Here is a 23,143-nt window from a genome sequence, read left to right as displayed (position 1 = left end):
TCCGCCCTCAGGTGATCCGCCCGCCTTGGCCTCCCAAAGTGCTGGGATTACGGGTGTGAGCCACTGTGCCCGGCCACTAAAGCTTTTTCATTTAATCTACATAATAAACATATTGCTATTCTCTTATATATGAAACTCTAAAAGAGTCCCATATGAGTATGAGGGTCTCATACAAGTCTCAAAGTCACAACAGGCACTGAGTAGCCAAGTCAGGATTTAAAGCTGATTTTGTGGTTATAGGAAGGACAAAAAGTAAATAAGCCGATAATGTCGTGTACATTCAGAATTTTTATTTTAAAACAAAGAATCAGAGTAACAATAATAGAAAATCCATATGGAAATATTCACAATCCTCTCAGTGAGAAATGGAACCCTGCCTCACTGCCAACCTACTGTTTGAGGAGCCAGAAGTTGGCGTGAAGCTGCAAGGTCACCTTTTCAAGCTAAAGCCCACTCTATAGCTATGTGCATTTTTTTTTTTTGAGACGGAGTCTCACCCTGTGGCCCAGGCTAGGGTGCAATGATGCGATCTCGGCTCACTGCAACCCCTGCGTCCTGGGTTCACGTGATTCTCCTGCCTCAGCTTCCCAAGTAGCTGGGATTACAGGCGCCTGCCACCACGCCCGGCTAATTTTTGCATTTTTAGTAGAGACAGGGTTTCACTATGTTGGCCAGACTGGTCTCAAACCCCTGACCGCCCGCCTAGGCCTCCCAAAGTGCTGGGCTTACAGGCGTGAGCCACCGCACCCAGCCTCAGCTATGTGCATATATATTCAAAGGCTCCACGACCAGAGGGAATAGTGAGAACTGAGAACAAAAATACTGTCACTGGCAAGGGTTTGGCTAACGGGTCTGAGATGTGTAAGCACCAAGAAGGGAAAGGGACATTGAGCAACACATGAAAAAGGGGCTGTAGGAACAAACACAGAGAAAATAAGTCAACAATAACGTCCCTCCACCCAGAGCAAAGTGACAGTGCACATACATTCATCCTCTCAAGTGTGGGCTACACTGCACATTGACTCATACTATCTAAACGTGGTTTATTGGAAAGATTCAAGTCCCCTGAGGGCACTCGGCACAGGTCCACAGTGACATGGTAACAGACATACGCAAGCGTGCCGTGAGCCTAAAGCAACAACACACTTTAGATAATAATCGCTCAGAAAAGAATCCTCTCCCAGAGCTGAGGTTACAAATTCCAAGTTTGCTATAAACATTCTTTGGAGAATTCCTTTAAAGGTATGAGTTAAAATAAAACAGAAAATCAACACCTAAAATCTCCTAAAGAACAAAGTGGACAAATAATGACTCTCTACCAAGAAGCAATTATTTTAGGTTTCTCGTTTGGATGGCTCTCCCACGAGATAGGTGGTGGGATTACTTCAAAAGTAATGAGACTACTACAAGAAGAAGGAGTTATTTCGTCCAGTGAGGGGAACAGGCTTTCTAGAATTCACTTTCCCTTCCCTCGACTCCATCCAAAATTAGAACCCATCAACTGCCATTAACTAGAATGCCCATATTAGTTAATAATCCTAGATTTCAAGTACTACTACATGTAAACTATTATCTTAAAGAAAAAGGTTCCAAAGGAAATCAGTAGCTTTATTATATAGGTATATGACTTTTATGAGAAATTGAACTTAAAGATTTTCCATCTGAAGGACAGAAATTGTCAAGAGGTAACGTACAGACCTCAGGCACCATATCATTTACCCTCCAATAATGAACATTTCTCCCTACATTCTTATTGCACCTTAACCTCTCCAGCATCAAATCTTCTGCTCTATAACCTCTCTTTAAACACCTCCCTCTAATCTCAATTTCCTTCTGTTTTTATTATTTGGCAAAATTACACTTAAAAAATAAATATTTATGTAATTAAACCAGAGGACAAAATAAATAAAACTCAAGTTAATTTGCCGTGTAGAGCTGTATGGAAGTGACGAAGGTGCTCTTACATAACCCCCTCTGCCTTCCACACTCATATGTATCTGCTTCCTGGTAAGTCTGAGGTTGGGGGAACTGCACCTTTCTTTTCCTCTCCTGTATCCCCTATTGTGGCAATATTAGAATCGAAGGGAGGAAAAGCTGGCAAAGTTGTCATATGCCAAGCGGCCAATCCCTCCTGAAATGAAGGCAGGTTCACTTGGTCTCTTCTAAGCAGAAGAGAATGTCCAGGAAATAAAATACTTAAAAAGCCATTGAAAATCCAACAAACCCCAGCCTTGGGTGCTCATGGAGTGCGTGGGATGAGAAAGGAATCAAGTAGCAGCATTCAGAAGCAGTCCTGGGTTCATCCTGATGAGGTCTCTCCCTTGTTCAGGGAGAGGTGGCTTTCCCATGCTGGGAGGGAGGTGGAAGGAGGCATGACTTAGACATTGGTGGTGGTCTCTTTAGCAGGCTCGATGCTGTTCATCTCCATGACGCCGTCCTTCCCAGATCTATTCGCACCGTGTGCCTGCCCTTCAAAGGCCCGTGTGATATCCTCAAAAGTCCTGCCACGGGTCTCAGGGACTTTGAAGAAGGTAAAGGCCAAGAAGGTAATGAGGAAGCCGGTGAAGATAATAAAAACGTAGGCTCCTAAATAGTGCTAGTGAAAGGACAGAAAAAAGGAAGGTTGTTATAAAAATCTGGTCATTGACAAACTCAATTTCCTTCACATATTTCCAATAGGCTTCAAGCTATAACCCTTCCATATTTAATGAAAACAGGTTTCTTCAGAGATTCACTTACGATTCCATTGCTAACTTACTGTAGTTCTCTCTAGTTTTCTTTCTGTCATTCCTTTTCATTACAGTTAGATGCTTCCAAATGTCTACTGAGTATTTTTGGACTATTGAGTATTATTTTTAAAATCTGTGTTTCTGGGCTGAGTGCAGTGGCTCACACCTGTAATCCCAGCACTTTGGGAGGTCAAGGTGGGAAGATCACTGGAACCCAGCAGTTTGAGACTAGCCTGGGCAACTCCATCTCTATTTATGAATTTTTTTTTTTTTTTGAGACGGAATCTCGCTCTGTCACCCAGGCTGGAGAGCAGAAGCGTCATCGCAGCTCACCGTGAACTCCACCTCCTGGGTTCAAGTGATTCTCTTGCCTCAGTCTCCTGACTAGCTAGGACTACAGGTGTGTGCTACCACGACTGGATAACTTTTTTTTTTTTTTTTTGGAGAAAGAGTTTCTCGTTGCCCAGACTCGAGTGCAATGGCATGATCTCGCTCACTGGGATTACAGTCGTGAGCCACGACGCCTGGCCTAATTTTTGTATTTATTGTAGAAACAGGGTTTCACCATGATAGTCTCGCTGGTCCCCAACTCCTGACCTCAAGTTATCCACCTCCTTTGGCCTCTCAAAGTGCTGGAATTACAGGCTTGAGCCACTGTGTCCTGCCGCAATTTAAACTTTATGAATTGTTTATTTCTGCAATTTTCCATTTAATATTTTCAGACTACAGGTAACTGAAACTGAAGATGAGGAGGGACTACTGTATTTTTGTATTTATTTAGGGATGGAGTCTTGCTTCCATCGAGCAGGCTAGAGTGCAGTAGCGTGATCTCAGCTCGCTGCAACCTCCACCTCCCAGGTTTAAGCAATTCTCCTTCCTCGGTCTCCCAAGTAGCTGGAATTACAGGCATGTGCCACCATGCTCAGCTAATTTTTGAATTTCACCATGTTGGCAAGGCTGGTCTCGAACTCTTGACCTCAGGTGATCCACCTGCCTCAGCCTCCCACAGTGTTAGGACTATAGGCGCGAGCCACCATGCCAGGCCCAGACTACTGTATTATTAAGGAGTATCTTCAACATGTCAGCTTACATAGGCTAGTTTTAAGATAAGGTGAGTTTACTTACAGCCGCGGAGGGGAAGAGCAATCCAACTAGGAAGTTGGAGGTCCAGTTGGAGCAGCCGGCCACTGCCATCGCAGCTGGGCGGGGGCCCTGGCTGAAGAGTTCGGCCACAATAAACCAGGGAATGGGGCCTGGTCCAATTTCAAAGAAGGCGACAAAGACCAAGATAGCCCCAATACAGACAAAGCTCATCCCATTATAGTTATCCTGTAAGAGGAAGGAACAGAGAAAATTAAATTTAAAGACAGTGTAACCTAGTATCTAGGTTCCCAGAGGCAATTAACGGCAAGCTCCTCCTGTCCCTGACGTACAATACAAAGAGTGGCTGTGGAATCAAAAGGCTTGGATTTATTTTTATTTTTACTTTTTGAGACAGGGTCTTACTCTGTTGCCCATGCTGGAGTGTAGTGGCACTACAATAGCTCACTGCATCATCCATCTCCTAGGCTTAATCAATCCTCCCACCTCAGCCTCTCAAATCGTTTGGACTTGAAGCATGTGCCACCACACCTGCCAAATTAAAAAAAAATTTTTTTTGGCCGGGCGCTGTGGCTCACACCAAGGCAGGTGGATTATTTGAGGTCAATCACACTATTAAGTGTGATTACCTTGATATTATTTTAAGAATTAAATTAGATAATGTATTTTATAAGCTATAATAATGTTCTATAATGTAAGGATTCTAACAGTTTACCTCCAGTTCTCTGATGACCCATGTTTCTTAAACTCTGGGCACCTTGCTTCTCTCCTCTGACTTTATTGACAAACTGCAACCTTAACAACCCACCCCTTGTGTCACAGAAGTCAACTGTAATCTCTCCTCCTTTCCCCCTCCCTCGCTTTTCCTCACTCAAAGAGCACTCACCTTTAATAACAAAGAAACAGTCATGAGTGTAGAACAAAAAGCCATCCCTCCAAGGCCTATCATATGCAGAGTCCTTCTTCCTGCCCTTTCCACCAGAAATAGCTGGAAGAAGAAGAATATGACATGAAACTTACAGTTTTCCTTTCCATGAAAACAGTGTCTGAGCTACTTGAAATCTGCCCTACCAACAGCAGGACACTTGTTATGGATACACCTCCTGTGATTTACGATTTTATATACATACATATTGTGTTCCATTCACAGGTCCTGGCTCAAAATCCCCATAGCCCTTGGTAGAGTCTTTTATCATAATGGTGGGATGCTTTAGGCCTCAGAAGCAGGCCTCAGATAACAGAATTCTTCTCTGACTTTCTCCTGCCCTCCCACTTGGCAGGACGCTAATCTGACTGTGGGTCATAAAACCCTCATTTCAGAGAGGATCCTGCCCCACACCCTAGAGGAAGAAATGCTACAGAGAGGCCAAAATAATCCAAACAGACAGGCCCGGCTGGGTTCAGATCATTGCCTTTTTGTCCAATCACATTTCAGAACAGTTGTCCATGCTTCGATCATGGAGAACCAATTAAGTCTGCATAAAAGGCCCAAAAGGCAGGGTGTGGGGAGCTTCCAGATATCTGAACCCGTGGAAGCTGACAGGAAGGTCAGCAACAAATCATCTATGTGCTAGGAGTGCACCCCAGCTCCAGGGAGACAGAAGCTCCCATGCTCAGTATCCCTCCAGACCTCGCCCCGTGAATCTCTTCAACTGGGTGTTTATTTCTGTGCTTTAAAATATCCTGTAAATCGAACTAGGAAACAATTTTCCTGAGTTCTGTGAGCCACTGTAGCAAATTAATCAAACCCAAAGAGGGTGTCGTGGGTTCTCCAGCTGGTGGGTCAGAAGCACAGGTAAACAACCTGGAGCTTGTGATTGGCATCAGGAGTGGGGGGCAGTCTTGGGAACTGGGCCACCAACCTGTGAGATCTGATGCTATCTCCAGGTAGACAAGTGTCAGAATTAAATCACAGGACACCTAGATGGTGTCCACTACAGAACTGATTGCCCACCTCATGGGGAAAAATGCTCACATATTCTGGGGATCACAGATATCTTCTGTTGATTATTGTTGTTTTAGTGTAAAAACAGTGGAATAACAGAGCTTAAGAGTTTTTCCAAACACCTCTCCCTCCAATTCCAAGTTCAAAGCATACTATATAGTCCCTTCTATACTCCCTCCTTTCCCATCCATCCCATATTTGCTTGAAGAGTGAAGACTACATCCAACATTAAATGTATCTCTTTTTCCCAAAGGAAAATTAAACAACAAAAAGGTAACTAAATGATGGTAGGGTCATGCAATCCATCTCTGAACATCTATAGCAAGGATTCTTTTCTCCCCCCCAAAATTACCAAACCATCCAACTTACAGAAACTACAGTGAAGATAGTATTAACCACACCCGCGCCGATGGTGGCATAGATGGGCTCTTGAACACCTGCATCCTTGAAGATTCCTGTTGAGTAATAGAACACCTAGGAGAAAAGAAAACATGCAACTTTGATACAATTCTGCACACCAGTTACACAGAACCCTCAAAAATAAACTTAAAAGTCCCAGTGGGTAAGAAGTCCTTTTTCTAGGGCTTTTGTTCAAAACTAATGTCCCTTCTGCAAATGAATTATCTTCTGTATCTTATCTCCTTTCTCTTTTTTTTGAGAGGGAGTCTCGCTCTGTCGCCCAGGCTGGAGTGCAGTGGCGCAATCTCGGCTCACTGCAAGCTCCGCCTCCTGGGTTCACGCCATTCTCCTGCCTCAGCCTCCCGAGTAGCTGGGACTACAGGCACCCGCCACCAAGCCCGGCTAATTTTTTTTTTTTGTATTTTTAGTAGAGACAGGGTTTCACTGTGGTCTCGATCGTCTGACCTCGTGATCCGCCCGCCTTGGCCTCCCAAAGTGCTGGGATTACAAGCTTGAGCCACTGTGCCCGGCCTCGTTTCTTTTTTGTAAGTTGAGACAGCAGCTCACTGTGTTGCCCAGGCTGCTCCTAAACTCTTGGTCTCAAGTGATCCTCCTGCTTCTCAGCCTCCCAAGTTGCTGGGATTATAGGCATGTGCCATCACGCCCAGCTAAATGCTTTTTTAATTGGCTCTTCCCCAAACCCTCGAAACATTGATAGGCACATCCGTGTCTCAATTTCATAGTGAACTAGTTGAATAACCTTATCCTGCTCATTGAATAAGCAGAGGTTGGGCTGTATTTCCTAGGCCTAGGCCCTTTTGAAGTGTTTTATGAAATAATACCAGCTATTATTGTAATTTAATATATATTAAATACATTATTATGTTGTTTGCTAGGCACTGGGCTAAAATCTAAAGTTGCTATAACTACCATAGTTAAGAGATATTAAAATACCGGACTCAGACCTCAAGTTAACAAGGGAACGTTATCTAGGTTACCGAGGTTCACTTCAGTTTATTTCACCCACAGTATTTGCCTCCAGAGCAATATTTATTAATCTTTTTGATGAATATGGACCTCTACATTGGGATTTACCTTCTCAAGAAACAACTCTTTAAATCCCTAGTATGTAAGATGTAAACTATGTATATTCATATTTTCTAAAATAAGATAATTGTTTTTTGAAACAGATTTGTAGAGTCATTGAAAAACCTGCTGCTCTAGGGCTAATTAAGACTTAAAAAATCTCAACATATTATGTGATGACGTCAAGCTTGTAGGGAAAGGTATTAGGCTGGTGCAAAAGTAATTACTTGAGCAGTTTAAACAAGCAATCAATAGGTATGCCAATTCTCTTCCTTAACATAATGTCTACACGTCAAAAACCTAATGTACATGTACACATCTCAATAAAACTTCTTATAGTAAAATGACTTTGCTATTTAATGTCACCAAGCAAGGTAAGCTAACCCCTACATCATCTCACCTAAATAGTTTACTCTGCTAGGTAAACATGATACAATGCAACCTCTTACCCATTTGCCCATAAGGGAAATTAGAAATCATCATTTGTGCAAAAGTAGGTTGGAAAAGTGACAATTTTCAGGTCTCTTACACAGAGATTCTCAAATTCAGCTGACTCAGGAATCCCAACCCCCATAATTCTGGTGCAGCCAGCTTTGGGTGAGATTATACCTGGCGCAAAAATCTACTCATTGACTAAAGTGGGAGCCAGCTTAGTCCAACAATAATTAATGTACATTCCGGGTGAGGTGGGTCACACCTGTAAGGCCGGCACTTTAGGAGAGAGAGATGAGGTGGGTGGATCACCTGAGGTCAGGAGTTTGAGACCAGCCTGGCCAACATGGTGATATCCCTCTATTCTCTACCAAAAATACGAAAAAATTAGCAAGATATGGTGGTGCGCGCATGTAATCTGGGCTGTAATCCCGTCTGTAATCTCAGGAGTCTGAGGCAGGAGAATCACTTGAACCCAGGAGATGGAGGTTGTGGTGAGCTGAGATTGCACCACAGCACCCCAGCCTGGGTGACAGAGCAAGACTTCACCTCAAAAAAGAATGGGCCAGGCACAGTGGCTCACGCCTATAATCCCAGCACTTAGGAAGACTGTGGCGGGCGGATCACTAGGTCAAGAGATCGAGACCATCCTGCAACATGGTGAAACCCGTTCTCTACTAAAAATACAAAAATTAGCCAGGCATGGTGGCACATGCCTGTAGTCCTAGCTACTCAGGAGGCTGAGGCAGGAGAATCGCTTGAACCTGGGAGGTGGAGGTTGCAGTGAGCCGAGATCACGCCACTGTACTCCAGCCTGGGTGCCAAGTGAGACTCTGTTTCAAAAAAAAAAAAATGTACACACCATACTCTGAAGTGGCAGGAGTGTCCCTCAGAGTGCTCACGGATGACTTGTCATTTCTCACAGGTGATCTTTTCCTGATCGTGTTTTGCAGGGCCCAGACTGTGGTGAGGCAGCTAGGGAGTTGCCTCAGGTGCATTCTTTTATTCTTTCTTTCTTTTTTCTTTTTTTAAACAGGCACAGAACTAACGCAAAGTACATTCTTTAAAGAGGTGCTCATTCTCAGGGCTACACTTGCACGTAGCTGCCTCAGCTGCCTAGTCCCCAGCTCTGCTGCTCTGGAAAGTCTCAGGAGCACTTTTTGTCCAGTAATACGTGTGGCCTATATTATCATTTCCAAATGAGGAAATTTCAGACTGGAATTCATCAAAATCACCTAGGAGGCTTTTTCTAACTACTGTGTATTTCCTCCCAAGTTTTTTTTTTTTTTTTAAAGACAGGGTCATACTATATTGCCAGGCTTAACTCCTGGGCCTAAGTGATATTCCCACCTCAGCATCCCAAGTAGTAGCTGGGACTACAGACATGAGCAGCCACCACACCTGGCTCCTCATAGATTTTGACAGAACAGCCTCTAACCCCCCATAAGAAGCACTGCCACTTCAAATACAAATATCCTGGTGTGCTAGGTAGGAGAAAAGGCCAAGAACCAACTTACTATTTCGAGCATCAAAATGCTAGACTAGAAGTTGACTAGAAGGCACAGGAATACTCTCTTCCTACAATCCACAGTCAAATGCAGGAAGCTGATATTTGCATGGAATACGAGGGCTATCTGCCACATGCTAGCTTCCGTTGTGCCGCCCTCTTTAAATTATCATGCCCTCTTTAAATTACCATGCTCGCTATTCTAGTTGTAAAAACAGACTGGTAAAGTCAGTTCACTCTGAAGTTGCCAGTGTCCTTCCAGGGTCTTTTTTTTTCCCTTTTTTTAAATTTCAGAGACAGAGTCTCACTCTGTCACCCAGGCTGGAATGCAGTGGCATAATTATAGCTCACTGCAGCCTGAAACTCCTGAGCTCAAGTGATCCTCTTACCTCGGTCTCCTGAGTAGCTGGGACTACAGAGGCACACCGCCACCATGCCCGGCATTTTAAGTGAAATACTGTAAGACACCTTTGACCCTAAAGTATCATACTCACAGCATTGATCCCAGAGAGCTGCTGAGAGAGCTGCAGCACAATGGAAATGATGAGGGGCTGTCGGTAGCTGGACACTCTAAAGAGCTCCAGCAGGGTGACTTGCTTTTCTTGTGACATCCTTGCACTCTCATCTTTCATCTCCTGGATGTCTTGGGATACGTCCTGGGTGCCCCACAACCGCTGGAGGACTGGTGAAAAGAAGAAAGAGGAAAGGATAAAGACAATGTGCTGCCCCAAATTCATTCTTCCTGTAAGGCAGCCAGGAAAGGGCCGCACGAGATGAGGTGATCGATAGCATCCATTTCTTTTTTTTTTTTTTTGAGACGGAGTTTCACTCTTGTTGCCCAGGCTAGAGTGAAATGGCATGATCTCGGCTCCCTGCAACCTCTACCTCCCGGGTTCATGCGATTCTCCTGCCTCAGCCTCCCAAGTAGGTGGGATTACAGGCATGCGCCACCATGCCCAGCTAATTTTGTATTTTTAGTAGGGACGGGGTTTCTCCATGTTGTTCAGGCAGGTCTTGAACTCCTGACCTCAGGTGACCTGCCTCGGCCTCTTAAAGTGCTGGATTACAGGCATAAGCCATCACGCCCAGCCTGATAGCATCCATTCCTAAACCTGCCTTTTCACCTCATTCTTTAGGGGCTGAAAATCTCACTCAGGAGTAATCAGAACCCTCCTCACTTGAATTCCGAAGGGCAGGGAAAGAGCGTAACAGAAAATAGGTCCAGTCCCCTCATCCCTAAAACAAACCACAACCATATAATTCATGTAGTAAGGTGTGAAGGATACTCACTCCGCTTAGCATTCTCCTCTTCTTTTCTGTTAATGAGCAAAAATCTGGGACTTTCAGGGCAAAATGGAAGGGCTGCACTTTGTAGGATAGCAGGAAGGATGGTAAAGCCCAGTAGCAGTGGCCATAGCTCTTCAGACCCAAGGATGAATTCCAGACCAAAGATCTAGAAACCACACAAAGATAATGCTATAAACCCCATACTTCACAGGCCACAAGTTCATTAAAACACAAAAAGTTCAGAAAATCATGTTTTACCATGTGAAAAAATAAACAAATTGTGTTTCTTTTCCTTTCTCTACTCAGCCTGCTTTTTTTTTTTTGAGTCAGAGTCTCGCTCTGTCACCCAGGCTGGAGAGCAGTGGCACAATCTCGGCTCACTGCAAACTCCGCCTCCCGGGTTCACGCCATTCTCCGGCCTCAACCTCCCGAGTAGCTGGGACTACAGGTGCCCGCCACCACGCCCGGCTAATTTTTTATATTTTTAGTAGAGATGGGGTTTCACCATGTTAGCCAGGCTGGTCTTTATCTGCTGACCTCGTGATCCGCCCACCTAGGCCTCCCAAAGTGCTGTGATTACAGGCGTGAGCCACAGCACACGGCCTCAGCCTGCTTCTTCAGCTACTATCTATGAGTTATAGTAACAATATCTAAAACTTCCATATGTAGTTGAAAATGTGCCAGATATTCTTCAGTGCTTTACCTATGATAACTTTTTTAATGACCCATGAAACTAACACTCATTAAGTATGAGAAGTTCTAGAGTACCTGGGCCACCAGAATTCCAACAACGATGCCCAGCTGGTTGAGAGTGCCAAAGGCACCCCGCAGGGCAGTAGGCGAGATCTCTCCAATGTACATGGGCACAAAACCTGTGCAGAGTCCGCAGAAGAGGCCAATAACCAAGCGGCCCAGGATCAGCATTTCAACCGACTTAGCTACTTTACACAGTCCCATAAAGCAGCCACCAGTGACAGCCAACAGGTTGACAATCAGCATTGAATTGCGCCTGTAAGGTTAATCAAAGACAAAGTGGAATTAGCAAAGTGAGAGGCTCCTAACTTCTCTTCTGTCCTCATTATTCTGCTCTTCTCCAGGCTCATATCTCTTTTTTTTGATCTAACTTTTGTTTTTCGCTTTCTATTATCAGAACATTTCTAGTTGGGAACCAGGTGTGATGGTGCCCACCTATAGTCCCAGGCACTCAGGGAGCTGAGGTGGGAGGTCGAGGCTGTAGTGAGCTATGATTGATTGGGCCATTACACTCCAGCCCAGGTGACAGAGCAAGACCCTCTTTCTTGGGGGGTTAAAAAAAAAAAAGAACAACATAATCAAGTAAAACAGGTTGCCTTATTGATTTTTAAATGTGAATTCCAATTGCATTTCTAGAATATCTAATTGGTAATTTTTTTTTTTTTGGAGATGGAGTCTTGGTCTGTCGCCCAGGCTGGAGTGCAGTGGCGGGATCTCGGCTCACTGCAACATGCGCCTCCCAGGCTCAAGAGATTCTGACTCACCTTCCAAGCAGCTGGGATTACAGGCGCACACCACCACGCCCGGCTAATTTTTTGTATTTTTAGTAGGGACGGGGTTTCACTGTGTTAGCCAGGATGGTCTCGATCCCCTGACCTTGTGATCTGCCAGCCTCAGCCTCCCAAAGTGCTGGGATTACAGGCGTGAGCCATGGCGCCGGCTTTTTTTTTTTTTTTGAGACAGAGTTTCGCTCTTTCACCCAGGCTGGTGTGAAGTGGCCAGATCTCAGCTTACTGCAACCTCTGCACCCCTACCACAGCTTCAAGTGATTTTCCTGCCTCAGCCTCCAGAGTAGCTGGGATTATAGGTGCCTGTCACTACGCCCAGCTAATTTTTGTATTTTTAGTAGAGACAGGGTTTTGCCATGTTGGCCAGGCTGGTCTAGAACTCCTGACCTCAAGTGTTCCACTTGCCTCGGTTTCCCAAAGTGCTAGGATTACAGGCGTGAGCCAGCACACCCTGCCTAATTGGCAAATTAAAACAGTTCCTTCATTAGTCATAACTGAAAATATATTCTACCTTCTAAAACATACTGTTAGGCTTCTATAGAATAAGAAGACTTTTTTTTTGCCATTATCCACATTTGCCATAGACTAAGAAGTACAAAAATAATTCCTACCAATCCTGTGTAAAATAATAAAAACATTTATGAGACCCCAGTTTTTTTTTTTAGAAGAGTAATAAACTTTGGACTTTGTAAATTAAGTATGTTTCTGGAAACCCCATAGTTGAGTTTACTAGGGAATAATTCTGAACTATCCCTATATCCCTAGCTAGACTGCAAAGGCCAATCACTCACACAGTTCATCTTGCACAGCTGGGTGGGAGCTATCCGGGGTAGTAGAGCTCCAAGCAAGGGTAGTCATATTCGGGGCCAGCTGGACTAGGTTTCCCTTGATTAGAATTCAAGGTGTTCTTATTCAAAGGCATCATCACCTCCCCGCCCTAACTCTCCACACTTGTCCTCAGTGCGGCTGGTAGAGCCCACTTCCTTGCCCAGTTTCTAGTCAATACCTGCCAAAGCGGTTGACAAAGAGTCCGACTGAAAAGGAGCCGATCATACCCCCGACGGAGAATATGGCCACAGACAAGGACCAGAGAGACGTGAGCAGCACCTCAGAGGGAGGGGCATTTCCCTTGTCCGTCAAAGTTTTATTGATAAATTCCTTTATGATCTGCAAAATAAAAGGGTTGATGGAAGAACAGACTGTTACAGTTGGATGAGAACAAAAGACAAATATTAGGGATCATTTCCTTCCTAGAGAATCAAGGGAATAAATAGACGGGAATGGAAGGAGCAGATAACATATTGGAATTTATGTTAACTCTCCCTGGAATAGTAATTTTGTCCTGAAAATACCAGTAGGTGGCAGCACCGATGTTCACCGTCCACCCCGGCCCTTTGCTAAGGGAACCCAGCTTCTTTGTAACTAACCCCTAAGGAATAATACAGGAAGTGTATCACTATGAGGTGAAAGACTGGGAGGAAGAACAGCACCGCCCAGGGTTCAGTGAGTAAGTGAGCTTTCTGCTTTGATTAAATGACCCTACTAATTTTCCCCACCAATATTGTCTCCATCTTCAGTCTTGGACAGGATAGATACGAAGTTTGTCTTAAAATCCCCTAGTTTGTGGAGGGACCCTCACTGTGTTGCCCAGGATGGTGTTTAACTCCTGGGCTCAAGTCATCTTTAGGCCTCAGCCTCCGGAGTAGCTGGGACTCCAGGCGGGTTCTACCGTGCCTGGCTTTAAATTGATTTCTTGAAACTCTACTTAAAGGAATAACTTCCCTATTCTAAATTCTAATTCTTGTGGCCTGGCACTCACCTTCTCAGGAGCATTGATGACCCCAGTGTTGTAGCCAAATTGGAAAGAACCGATTGTAGCAATTGTGATGGCAAAGATCAGAGCTGGAGTGACCTGGAGGGAGGGAAGACGGAGGAGAGAATAGTCCTTAAAACTTGTGATTGATGACTGGTTCTTATTAATTATGCAGCTGTATTAGGAGAATTTGACCTATGAGTGGTATGAAAAGAACATCAAATGAGATTTAGGTAATTAATGGGGAAGACAGAGGAATAGATTATAGTAAAGAACTTATCTGGAGATAAGAATGTGAAGTTAACTTGGTAAAAGTGGAAAGAAAATTGGGGAAGGAAGAAGTTAAGAGAAACTGGGTTAGTGAGTTTGGAAATATTTAAAAACTTGCATCAGGCAAATGTAGGCATAGAATTCAATTCAAGAACTGGAAGGGCAGAGAAAAAGACAGCCTTGGGTAAGATTACTAAGAATTGATCATTTTGGAAGCAAATACAGTGCAGTCTGATCTATACCCCAGACTCCACGGAAGCCCAGTGGCGGTGGTGGGGAGGGGTGGTAGTTTGTGTCTTCACTGCTGGGCGGCTCTTTGAGTCTCTTATCTCTCAGGACCATGTAACCTACTGGATCTACCCACTGCATCCTGGCCCCATTTCAGTCTTTGTTTATTAAATACAGTTCTGCTATCCCTAACTCCCGCGCAGGGGAAGAAAGTACACTCTTACTCTGAACACAACACATAAGAGATGAACCCAACATATAAGAGACATTTCTTAGTGGGGAGAACTGGTCATCTTCACCTTGCCTGGAATAATTCAGCTGGGCAAGACATTTTCCATTTCCACCTTGGGGCAGTTCAATTTTTATACCTGAGGCCATCTTCTATGCCATTCCCCTCGCCCCACCCCACCTAAAATCCCTTCAACCTTTCATATCCCACCCCAAATCCCTTCAGCCTTTCATCCACCCAAAATCCCTTCAACCTTTCATATCTTAAACTCCTTTCCTTTCAGGGCGGGCAGATTAGGCAGCAGGCTGGGAGCTTCATCAGAAGTGACCTTGCCTACAGCCTCCCAGATGTCTCAGTCACAGCTAAGCATCGGTACCCCGGAAGGCCCTGCCAGTACAATGCTCTCTGTTAAATCTTTTTCCGTTTAGTAAAAATCTCTGTCTCCTCTCATCATTCGAGCCTTTTCTTCTTTAGTCTCATAATTTTCCATCCCTTTCTTATTTTCCTGCATTTTCTTTCTTTCTGCTTTGTAGAGATGGGATCTCACTATATTGCCCAAGGCTAGTCTCAAACTCCAGGCCTCATGTGACCCTCCTGCCTTGGTTTCCTAAATGCTGGGGTTATAGGCGTGACCCACCACACCTGGCCCCTTATTTTTAGTTAAATTTATCTTGGTAAAAAATGCCTTTCTTGCTGCGCGCGGTGGCTCATGCCTGTAATCTCAGCACCTTGGGAGGCCGAGGCGGGCGGATCACCTGAGGTCAGGAGTCGAGACCAGCCTGACCAACATGGAGAAACCCCGTCTCTACTAAAAATACAAAATTAGCCGGGCGCGGTAGTTCATGCCTGTAATCCCAGCTACTCTGGAGGCTGAGGCAGGAGAATTGCTTGAAACCGGGAGGCGGAGGCTGTGGTGAGCTGAGGTCGCTCCATTGCACTCCAGCCTGGGCAACAAGAGCAAAACTCAATCAGAAAAAAAAAAAAGCCTTTCTCCCTGCAAATATTGCATATACAACACTCAATATTTTAGTATGCCCTGCACTCACAGTTTTAACCCTAATAGGAAGGACAACTGGAATTCTTTCTCCTTAGCACCCACGAACCCCACAGGTTATAGGACAAACAGATGGCTGGACCCTGGCCTGTGCCCCCAAACACAGACCTTTTCAAGGTCTAATGCTTCCAGAGAAGTCTTCACACTGGCTCTGAGACCCACACTTGTAATCCATACAACCAAGCAGCCTGATCCTCTAAACACTCAACCATCTCGTCCTCAGTGGCAAATGATGACCTAAAATAAACCTGAGAAGCAAACACGACTTCTCCGGGTGACTTTCCTAAGATAAGAAGGTGAACAGAACTGTATGACATTCAAAGAGAACTGATGAAGCGGCAGCAGTGCAGGCTAGAGAAGAAATGAAAAGGCCTTAAGATGGCTTGGTGACTTAGGAGAAATAGAACAAGGCAATTACTATTAATATTTGCCTTTCTGAGTGTATCCCAAACAAGCAAAAATAACCAGTAATTATATCATTCTTACCTTCTGTGTCCCCATCGCCGTAATCTAATTCAAGTCTTCAAGAAAGATCTAGGGTATGATTCCAGAAACAGCTTTTTCAGCCAACAAAACCTTCAAAATGTCCTTCTCAGCAGCAAGTTTTCTCCAGGTCCTCAGGAAGGCTCCGAAGTCTCACCATTACAGCATCTCTGGGTCTGGCTGGGATCATGACTATTTATGATCTCCGCAAAGGGTGGAGCCTGAAAGGGCGACAAGCCCCCAGCCCCACCCCACCCCACCCCACCCTACCACCCTGAAACAATCTTGTGATCTCTCGGAATTCTGTGTTATCAGAACTTCAGAACTACCCCCGCCCCCGCCCCGCAGACAATAACGCCCTCCCTCCCCCCTCTCTTAAAACCACATCCTGCCACTCTCTCCACCCTGGGTTTTTTTTTTGTTTTTTTTTTTTTTCAAAAGCTCATCTTTACTCCTTCCCTCTGGTAATAGCAGCTACAGCCTCTTAGTTTCACAGACAAAATGCTACCAGAAAAGCCTGGAGGGAGGGCAAATACACTATTTTTCGCTCTCGCATCTGCTTGGGATTAAAACAATCTACAGAGGGATGAGAATCAATCTATCCATACAAAACAAAGTCAAGTGAGTGCTAATATCAGGGATTTAAGGTTGTTAGAAAGTGTAAGTAGTAAGAATTCTTGATACTATGAATTTATCAGTCGTTTTTGTTTATAGGCTGGGTCTACAATCTTTTTTTTTTTTTTTTTTTTGAGACGGAGTCTACAATCTTAAGGACAGCCTGAGAGAAGAAAAGGGAAATAATTTTGCCAGTGTTCCCTTCTTAGCATAATCTCACCTGGAGGGAAGAAAACCTGAATTTCTAGGAGACAGACCAACTATCAGGGCAGCAGGAAGAAGAGGTTCAACTGTTTATGGAATACAGTCCATATCCTTTTTTTTTTTTTTTTTTGATACCGACTCTCGCTCTGTCGCCCACGCTGGAGTGCAGTGGTGCGATCTCGGCTCACTGCAACGTCCGCCTCCCGGGTTCAAGCAATTCTCCTGCCTCAGCCTCCCGAGTAGTTGGAACTATAGGCTCCCACCACCACGCCCAGCTAATTTTTGTATTTTTAGTAGAGACGAGGTTTCACCATATTGGCCAGGCTGGTCTCAAACTCCTGACCTTGTGATCCGCCCGCCTCGGCCTCCCAGAGTGCTGGGACTACAAGTGTGAGCCACCGCCCCCGGCCCTATATTCTTTAATAAGGCATTTGCCATATCACCCATTCTGAATTCTGCATCACTTTCTGCTAGTCTCAAGCTTATAGCATCTAGAAATCTGATAAATACCGAATTCAGTTAAGCAGGTATTTGCTGAGTACATGCTATGTATCAGGTACTCTCCAAGAAGATGGTGATTCTTCAGTGAATAATAGGACAAAAGGCCAGGGTCAGGAGATCAAGACCATCCTGGCTAACACGGTGAAACCCATTTCCACTAAAAATACAAAAAAAAAAAAAAAAAAAAAAGAAAGAAAATTAGCCAGGCGTGGTGGCGCGTGCCTGTAGTCTCAGCTACTCGAGAGGCTGAGGCAGGAGAATGGCGTGAACCCGGGAGGCGGAGCTTGCAGTGAGCCGAGATCGCGCCACTGCACTCCATCCTGGGTGACAGAACAACACTCGGTCTCAAAAAAAAAAAATAATAATAATAATAGGACAAAAGAGTTCTGACCCACAAGTCATTTATAGTGTTTCCCTTCTTCCCTTCTTATAAAGCATAAAAAGGGACTAGGGCAAGTAATTCTCACATAACTGGAAAAGATTATTAATATCCGACTAGTTATGGACTGTGAGTTTCTTGAAAGAAAAGTATTAGATAAGTGTCTGGTTACTAAGCTATACAAGAAAACCGAACAAGCTAAGCAGGAGAAGAAAATAGGAATGAGAACTGAGGGAGGGATAATCTGGGAGAGAGAAGAGTGGTTCCAGGGTGAGAGTAAACAAAGCAAAACAACTTAGTTTGTGTTTAAACAGCTGGGTAAGTGGGAGATAGTATCTAGGCTTTTTTGGAGGAGGAATATCAACTATCAAATTCCTAATGCCCATTAATTTGTAGCTTGCAACCCTTTCAGTACTGGAGGTGGCGGGGTGGGTGAAGGAAGCTTGGTAAAGAGAGAAAATTTTTCCCAGTGGTGAATTGGAGAAAGTGCATCTTCCTTTAGGGTTGTGGTTGAGGGCCTAGAATTCAAATTGATACTGCTGGAGTATCAGGCTCCCAGATCTAGAAAACTAGATTACTGTTGCTTCCTTTGCTTTAATGAGGATATTGTTAAAATCTGATTTGATGACAGCTCCCCTCCCCCATCTCACACTTGGCTTCCAGGAAATGCTGAGCCAGAGGCCCCTTTAGTCACCACAGCAACTGAATTTAGTATCTAAAGGAAAAAGGATATCCCAAAAGGCAGTGCTGTCCAATAGAAATATAAGATGAGCATGTCACATTATGGTTTCTAGTAGCCACATTAAAATTTTTAAAAGAAACAAGATAAATGTTTTTCATAATTATTTTATTTAACCCAGTATATCCAAAACATTGTCATTTCAGCATGCATTCAATATAAAAATTATTAATAGTTTACTTTTTGTACTAAGTCTTTGAAACATATTGTATATTTTAAATTTACAAATTAAAGGGATATGTAGCGCTACCAAAACAACAAAATTGTGTTTATCAGGAAAATATTTTAAATTGCATACAGAGCATTGCATGCAGGCAGATTGCATACCGCCAAGCCTGGCCGCCTAGCCCAGTCGTACACCAGGCTGGTCTTGATCTCTTCATCTCTTTTTTTTTTTTTTTCTTTTTTTTAGACAGAGTCTTGCTCTGTTGCCCAGGCTGGAGTGCAGTGGCGTGATCTCGGCTCACTGCAAGCTCCACCCCCGGGTTCACGCCATTCTCCTGCCTCAGCCTCCCGAGTAGCTGGGACTACAGGCGCCCGCCACCGCGCTCGGCTAATTTTTTGTATTTTTAGTAGAGACGGGGTTTCACCATGGTCTCGATCTCCTGACCTCGTGATCTGCCCACCTCGGCCTCCCAAAGTGCTGGGATTACAGGCATGAGCCACCACGCCCGGCGACCTCTTGATCTCTTGATCTCGTGATCCGCCCACCTCAGCCTTCCAAAGTGCTGGGACTGGCCGGGCACGGTGGCTCGTGCCCGTAATCCCAGCACTTTGGGAGCCTGAGGCGGGCAGGTCACCTGAGGTCAGGAGTTCGAGACCAGCCTGGCCAATGTGGTGAAACCCTGTCTCTATTAAAAATACAAAAATTAGCTGGGCGTGGAGGCGGGAGCCTGTAATCCCAGCTACTCGGGAGGCTGAGGCAGGAGAATCCTTTGAACCCGGGAGGCAGAGGTTGCTGTGAGCAATTGCTCTCTAGCCTGGGTGACAAGAGGGAAACCCCGTCTCCAAAAAAAAAAAAGTGCTGAGATTACAGGCGTGAGCCAGCTCGCCCGGCCCTGGCCATATATATTTTTAACGGTTAGAATTGGAATTCAGCTGAGTCTTGAGAATCTAAAAATGTGTTAGCCTGGGCACAGCGTCTCACATTTATAATCCCAGCACTTTGGGAGGTTGAGGTGGAAGGATCACTTGAGCCTAGGTGTTTGAGACCAGCCTGGGCAACAGAGCGAGACCCCTTCTCTACAAAAAAAAAAAATTAGCTGGACGTAGTAATGGCAGGTGCCTATAGACCCAACTACTTGGGAGGCTGAGGTGGGAGGATCACTTGAGCCCAGGAGGTAGAAGCTGCAGTGAGCTATGCAGCCTGGGCAACAGAGTGAGACCCCGTCTCAAAAAAAAAAAAAAAGTGTGTTAAGCATATTGAGACAAGTGTTCCTTGAGCAAATGGCACCTAGGAGGAATCTGATGCTCAAAAACCAGTTCTGGACTGGGCTGGCCCCCAAAGCAACAGAGATGTCCAAGCTTAGATAGTCCTTCACCCTGGCCGCTAGAGAAGAGTTGTAATGTAAATCTCAATCCTAGAATCTAAACCTGCAGAATGGAAGTCTCAGTCGTAGTTTCATGCAGCTTTGTGGGATGGATGCTTACTAGTGAGAAGTGACAGCGTGCTGGCAGTCCCCACTCGCTCTCAGTGCCTCCTCTGCCGGGGCTTCCACTTTGGCGGCACTTGGGGAGCCCTTCAGCCCACCACTGCACTGTGGGGCACCTTTCTGGGCTGGCCAAGGCAGGAGCCGGCTCCCTCAGCTTGCGAGGAGGTGTGGAGGGAGAGGCGCAAGCGGGAGCCGGGGCTGCATGCGGCGCTTGCCGGCCGGCTGGAGTTCCGGGTGGGCGTGGGCTCAGCGGGCCCTGCACTCGGAGCACCCAGCCGGCCCTGCCGGCCCCCGGCAATAAGGGACTTAGCACCCGGGCCCGTGGCTGCGGAGGGTGTACTGGGTTCCCCAGCAATGCCAGCCCACTGGCGCTGCGCTGGATTTCTCGCCGGGCCTTGGCTGCCTTCCTACAGAGCAGGGCTCCGGACCTGCAGCCCACCATGCCTGAGCCTCCCACCCCTCCATGGGCTCCTGTGCCGCCCGAGCCTCCCCGACGAGGGCCGCCCCCTGCTCCACGGCGCCCAGTCCCATCGACCACCCAAGGGCTGAGAAGTGCGAGCGCACGGCAAGAGACTAGCAGGCAGCTCCGCCTGCAGCCCCGGTGCAGGATCCACTGGGTGAAGCCAGCTGGGCTCCTGAGTCTGGTGGAGATGTGGGGAACCTTTATACCTAGCTCACGGATTGTAAACACGCCAATCAGCACCCTGTGTCTAGCTCAAGTGCACCAATCGACAGTCTGTATCTAGCTGCTCTGGTGGAGACGTGGGGAACCTTTATGTCTAGCTCACGGATTGTAAACATACCAATCGGCACTCTGTATCTAGCTCAAGGTGTGTGAACACACCAATCAGCGCCCTGTCAAAACAGACCACTCGGCTCTACCAATCAGCAGGACGTGGGTGGGGCTAGATAAGAGAATAAAAGCAGGCTGCCCAAGCCAGCAGCAGCAATTCGCTGCGGTCCGTTTCCACATTGTGGAAGGTTTGTTGTTTTGTTCTTTGCAACAAACGTAGCTACTGTTCACTTTGGGTCCGCACTGCTTTTTTAAGCTGTGACACTCACCGCGAAGGTCTTGCAGCTTGATTCTTGAAGCCAGCGAGACCATGAGCCCCCGGGAAGGAACGAGCAACTCCAGTCGCGCGACCTTAAGAGCTGTAACACCGTGAAGGTCTGCAGCTTCATTCTTGAAGTTAGTGAGACTAAGAACCCACCAATTCAGGACACACTAGTGTGATAACTAAGTGGAAAACAAATAACCAAATGAAAATGAACAAAATGTAAAGTCAGGGAATGCAAGGCTCTAAACACATTGAGGTAAAGGCAGGAAAAACTCTCTTCCGGAAAACTAAGTGGCATTTCAAGACACGCCAAAAAGCTAGTAACTGCGCCATGCGGGGTGGCTCACACCTGCAATCCCAGCACTTTGGGAGGTCAAGGCAGGCGGATCACCTGAGGTCAGGAGTTTGAGATCAACCTAACCATCATGGTGAAACCCTGTTTCTACTAAAAAATTAGCTGGGAGTGGTGGTGTGTGCCTGTAATCCAAGCTACTCTTCTGGCTGAGGTAGGAGAATCGCTTGAACCTGGGAGGCAGAGGTTGCAGCGAGCCGAGATTGGGCCACTGCACTCCATCCTGGGCAACAAGAGTGAAAACTCCATCTAAAAAAAACAAAAACAGAAAAAAAGCTAGTAACTGCTCTAAAACTTCGCTTGCATTTGTAATATTCCTCATAAAAAACTTTCGTTAAAGCAACTTTTTAATCTTCATTAGGTTAGTGTAGGCAGAGTTCACTTTGAATGTGAAAACACTGTAGAAAATAAGTCCTCAGGGTGAAGAAAGAAAAAATTTGAGAAATGTTGATTTTCCTGTCTATAGTGGGTTTAAACCATCTGTCACTCCTGTTGGCCCTGAAGGGCCTAATCCCAGCTCCCAGGCCCTTACCACTTTCAGAAAGGTCTTCTCTCCTCCCTCTCTCTTCAAAAATGAATCCATTCCACATCAGTGCTAGATGAATTATCCTAAATCAAAATTTGATTCATATCAATTTCCTACTCAAATATCTTCAATGATTATTGAATAAAGCCTAGACCAGTACTGTCCAATATAAATATAATGTGAACCACATATGTCACTTAAAAGTTTTCTTCTGGGCACAGAGTCTCACACCTGTTGTAATCCCAGCACTTTGGGAGGCTGAGGCAGGCAGATCACTTGAGGTCAGAATTTCAATACCAGCCTGGCCAACATCGCAAAACCCCGTCTCTATGAAAAATACAAAAATTTAGCCAGGTGTGTGCCATGCGCCTGTAACCCCAGCTACTTGGGAAGCTGAGGCATGAGAATCACTTGAACCCAGGAGGCAGATGTTGCAGTGAGCCAAGACAGTGCCACTGCACTCCAGCCTGGGTCACAAAGTGAGACCCTGAGTCAAAAAAAAAAAAAAAAAAATTCAGTAGCCACATTAAGAAAATAAAAAGAAACACATTAATTTTAATATTATCCTTTATATACTCTAATATACCCCCAAATTCTCATTTCAGCATTAAATTAATATATATAATTATCAATGAGATATATCTTGACTCTTCAGCATGATCCCAACTTAGGACGCCAGGCTTAGAATATACTTAAAATACACACCCAAGAAAAAAAAAATTAGAAGTATACCTACCCTTTGCCCCGGCCAATCTAACTATTTGTCAGTTTTCAAACAGGCCCCATTCCCTGCCTCATAGTTTTTACTTTGTCTTACCCTGCCTTAAAAAATAAATCCCTTTCATTCCTGCTCATACAAATCTTTCCCATCCTTTATGGGTCAATTCTAATGCAAGATCCTTCTGGCCAAAGGACATACATTTGAAGATTATGCGTATCTTTTTTTTTTTTTTTTTTTTTTGAAGCAGTCTCACTGTATTGCCCAGGCTAAAGTACAGTGGTGTGATCTTGGC

General features: G+C 45.2%; 1 protein-coding gene across 4 annotated transcripts; it reads right to left on the bottom strand.

Annotated features, from left to right (window-relative positions):
• Window positions 1-270: 270 nt before the first annotated feature.
• On the bottom strand, window positions 271-21,412 carry LOC129483412 (solute carrier family 2, facilitated glucose transporter member 3). Of its 4 annotated transcripts, XR_010120873.1 has the most exons (11): window positions 16,108-16,426; window positions 13,847-13,939; window positions 13,034-13,194; window positions 11,255-11,495; window positions 10,490-10,652; window positions 9,694-9,881; window positions 6,145-6,249; window positions 4,717-4,818; window positions 3,855-4,058; window positions 1,988-2,596; window positions 271-1,935 (listed from the first exon to the last, which is right to left on the bottom strand). XR_010120873.1 is itself a non-coding variant. In XM_055280763.2 (10 exons), exons 1-10 carry the CDS (start codon window positions 21,374-21,376, stop codon window positions 2,378-2,380), a joined length of 1,497 nt encoding a protein of 498 aa, XP_055136738.2. In that variant the 5' UTR covers window positions 21,377-21,412; the 3' UTR covers window positions 271-2,377. The 4 variants fall into 4 exon arrangements, 3 of the variants coding, with proteins under 3 accessions (XP_055136738.2, XP_055136736.2, XP_055136737.1); XM_055280763.2 differs by lacking the exon at window positions 16,108-16,426 and adding an exon at window positions 21,356-21,412 and having other exon boundaries at window positions 271-2,596; XM_055280761.2 differs by having other exon boundaries at window positions 271-2,596; window positions 16,108-16,477.
• Window positions 21,413-23,143: the final 1,731 nt, after the last annotated feature.

The sequence above is a fragment of the Symphalangus syndactylus genome, chromosome 5, assembly GCF_028878055.3.
Source record: "Symphalangus syndactylus isolate Jambi chromosome 5, NHGRI_mSymSyn1-v2.1_pri, whole genome shotgun sequence".
NCBI lineage: Eukaryota > Metazoa > Chordata > Mammalia > Primates > Hylobatidae > Symphalangus > Symphalangus syndactylus.
Note: the sequence above shows the minus strand (reverse complement) of the source record. Positions and strands in the feature narration are given on the sequence as shown.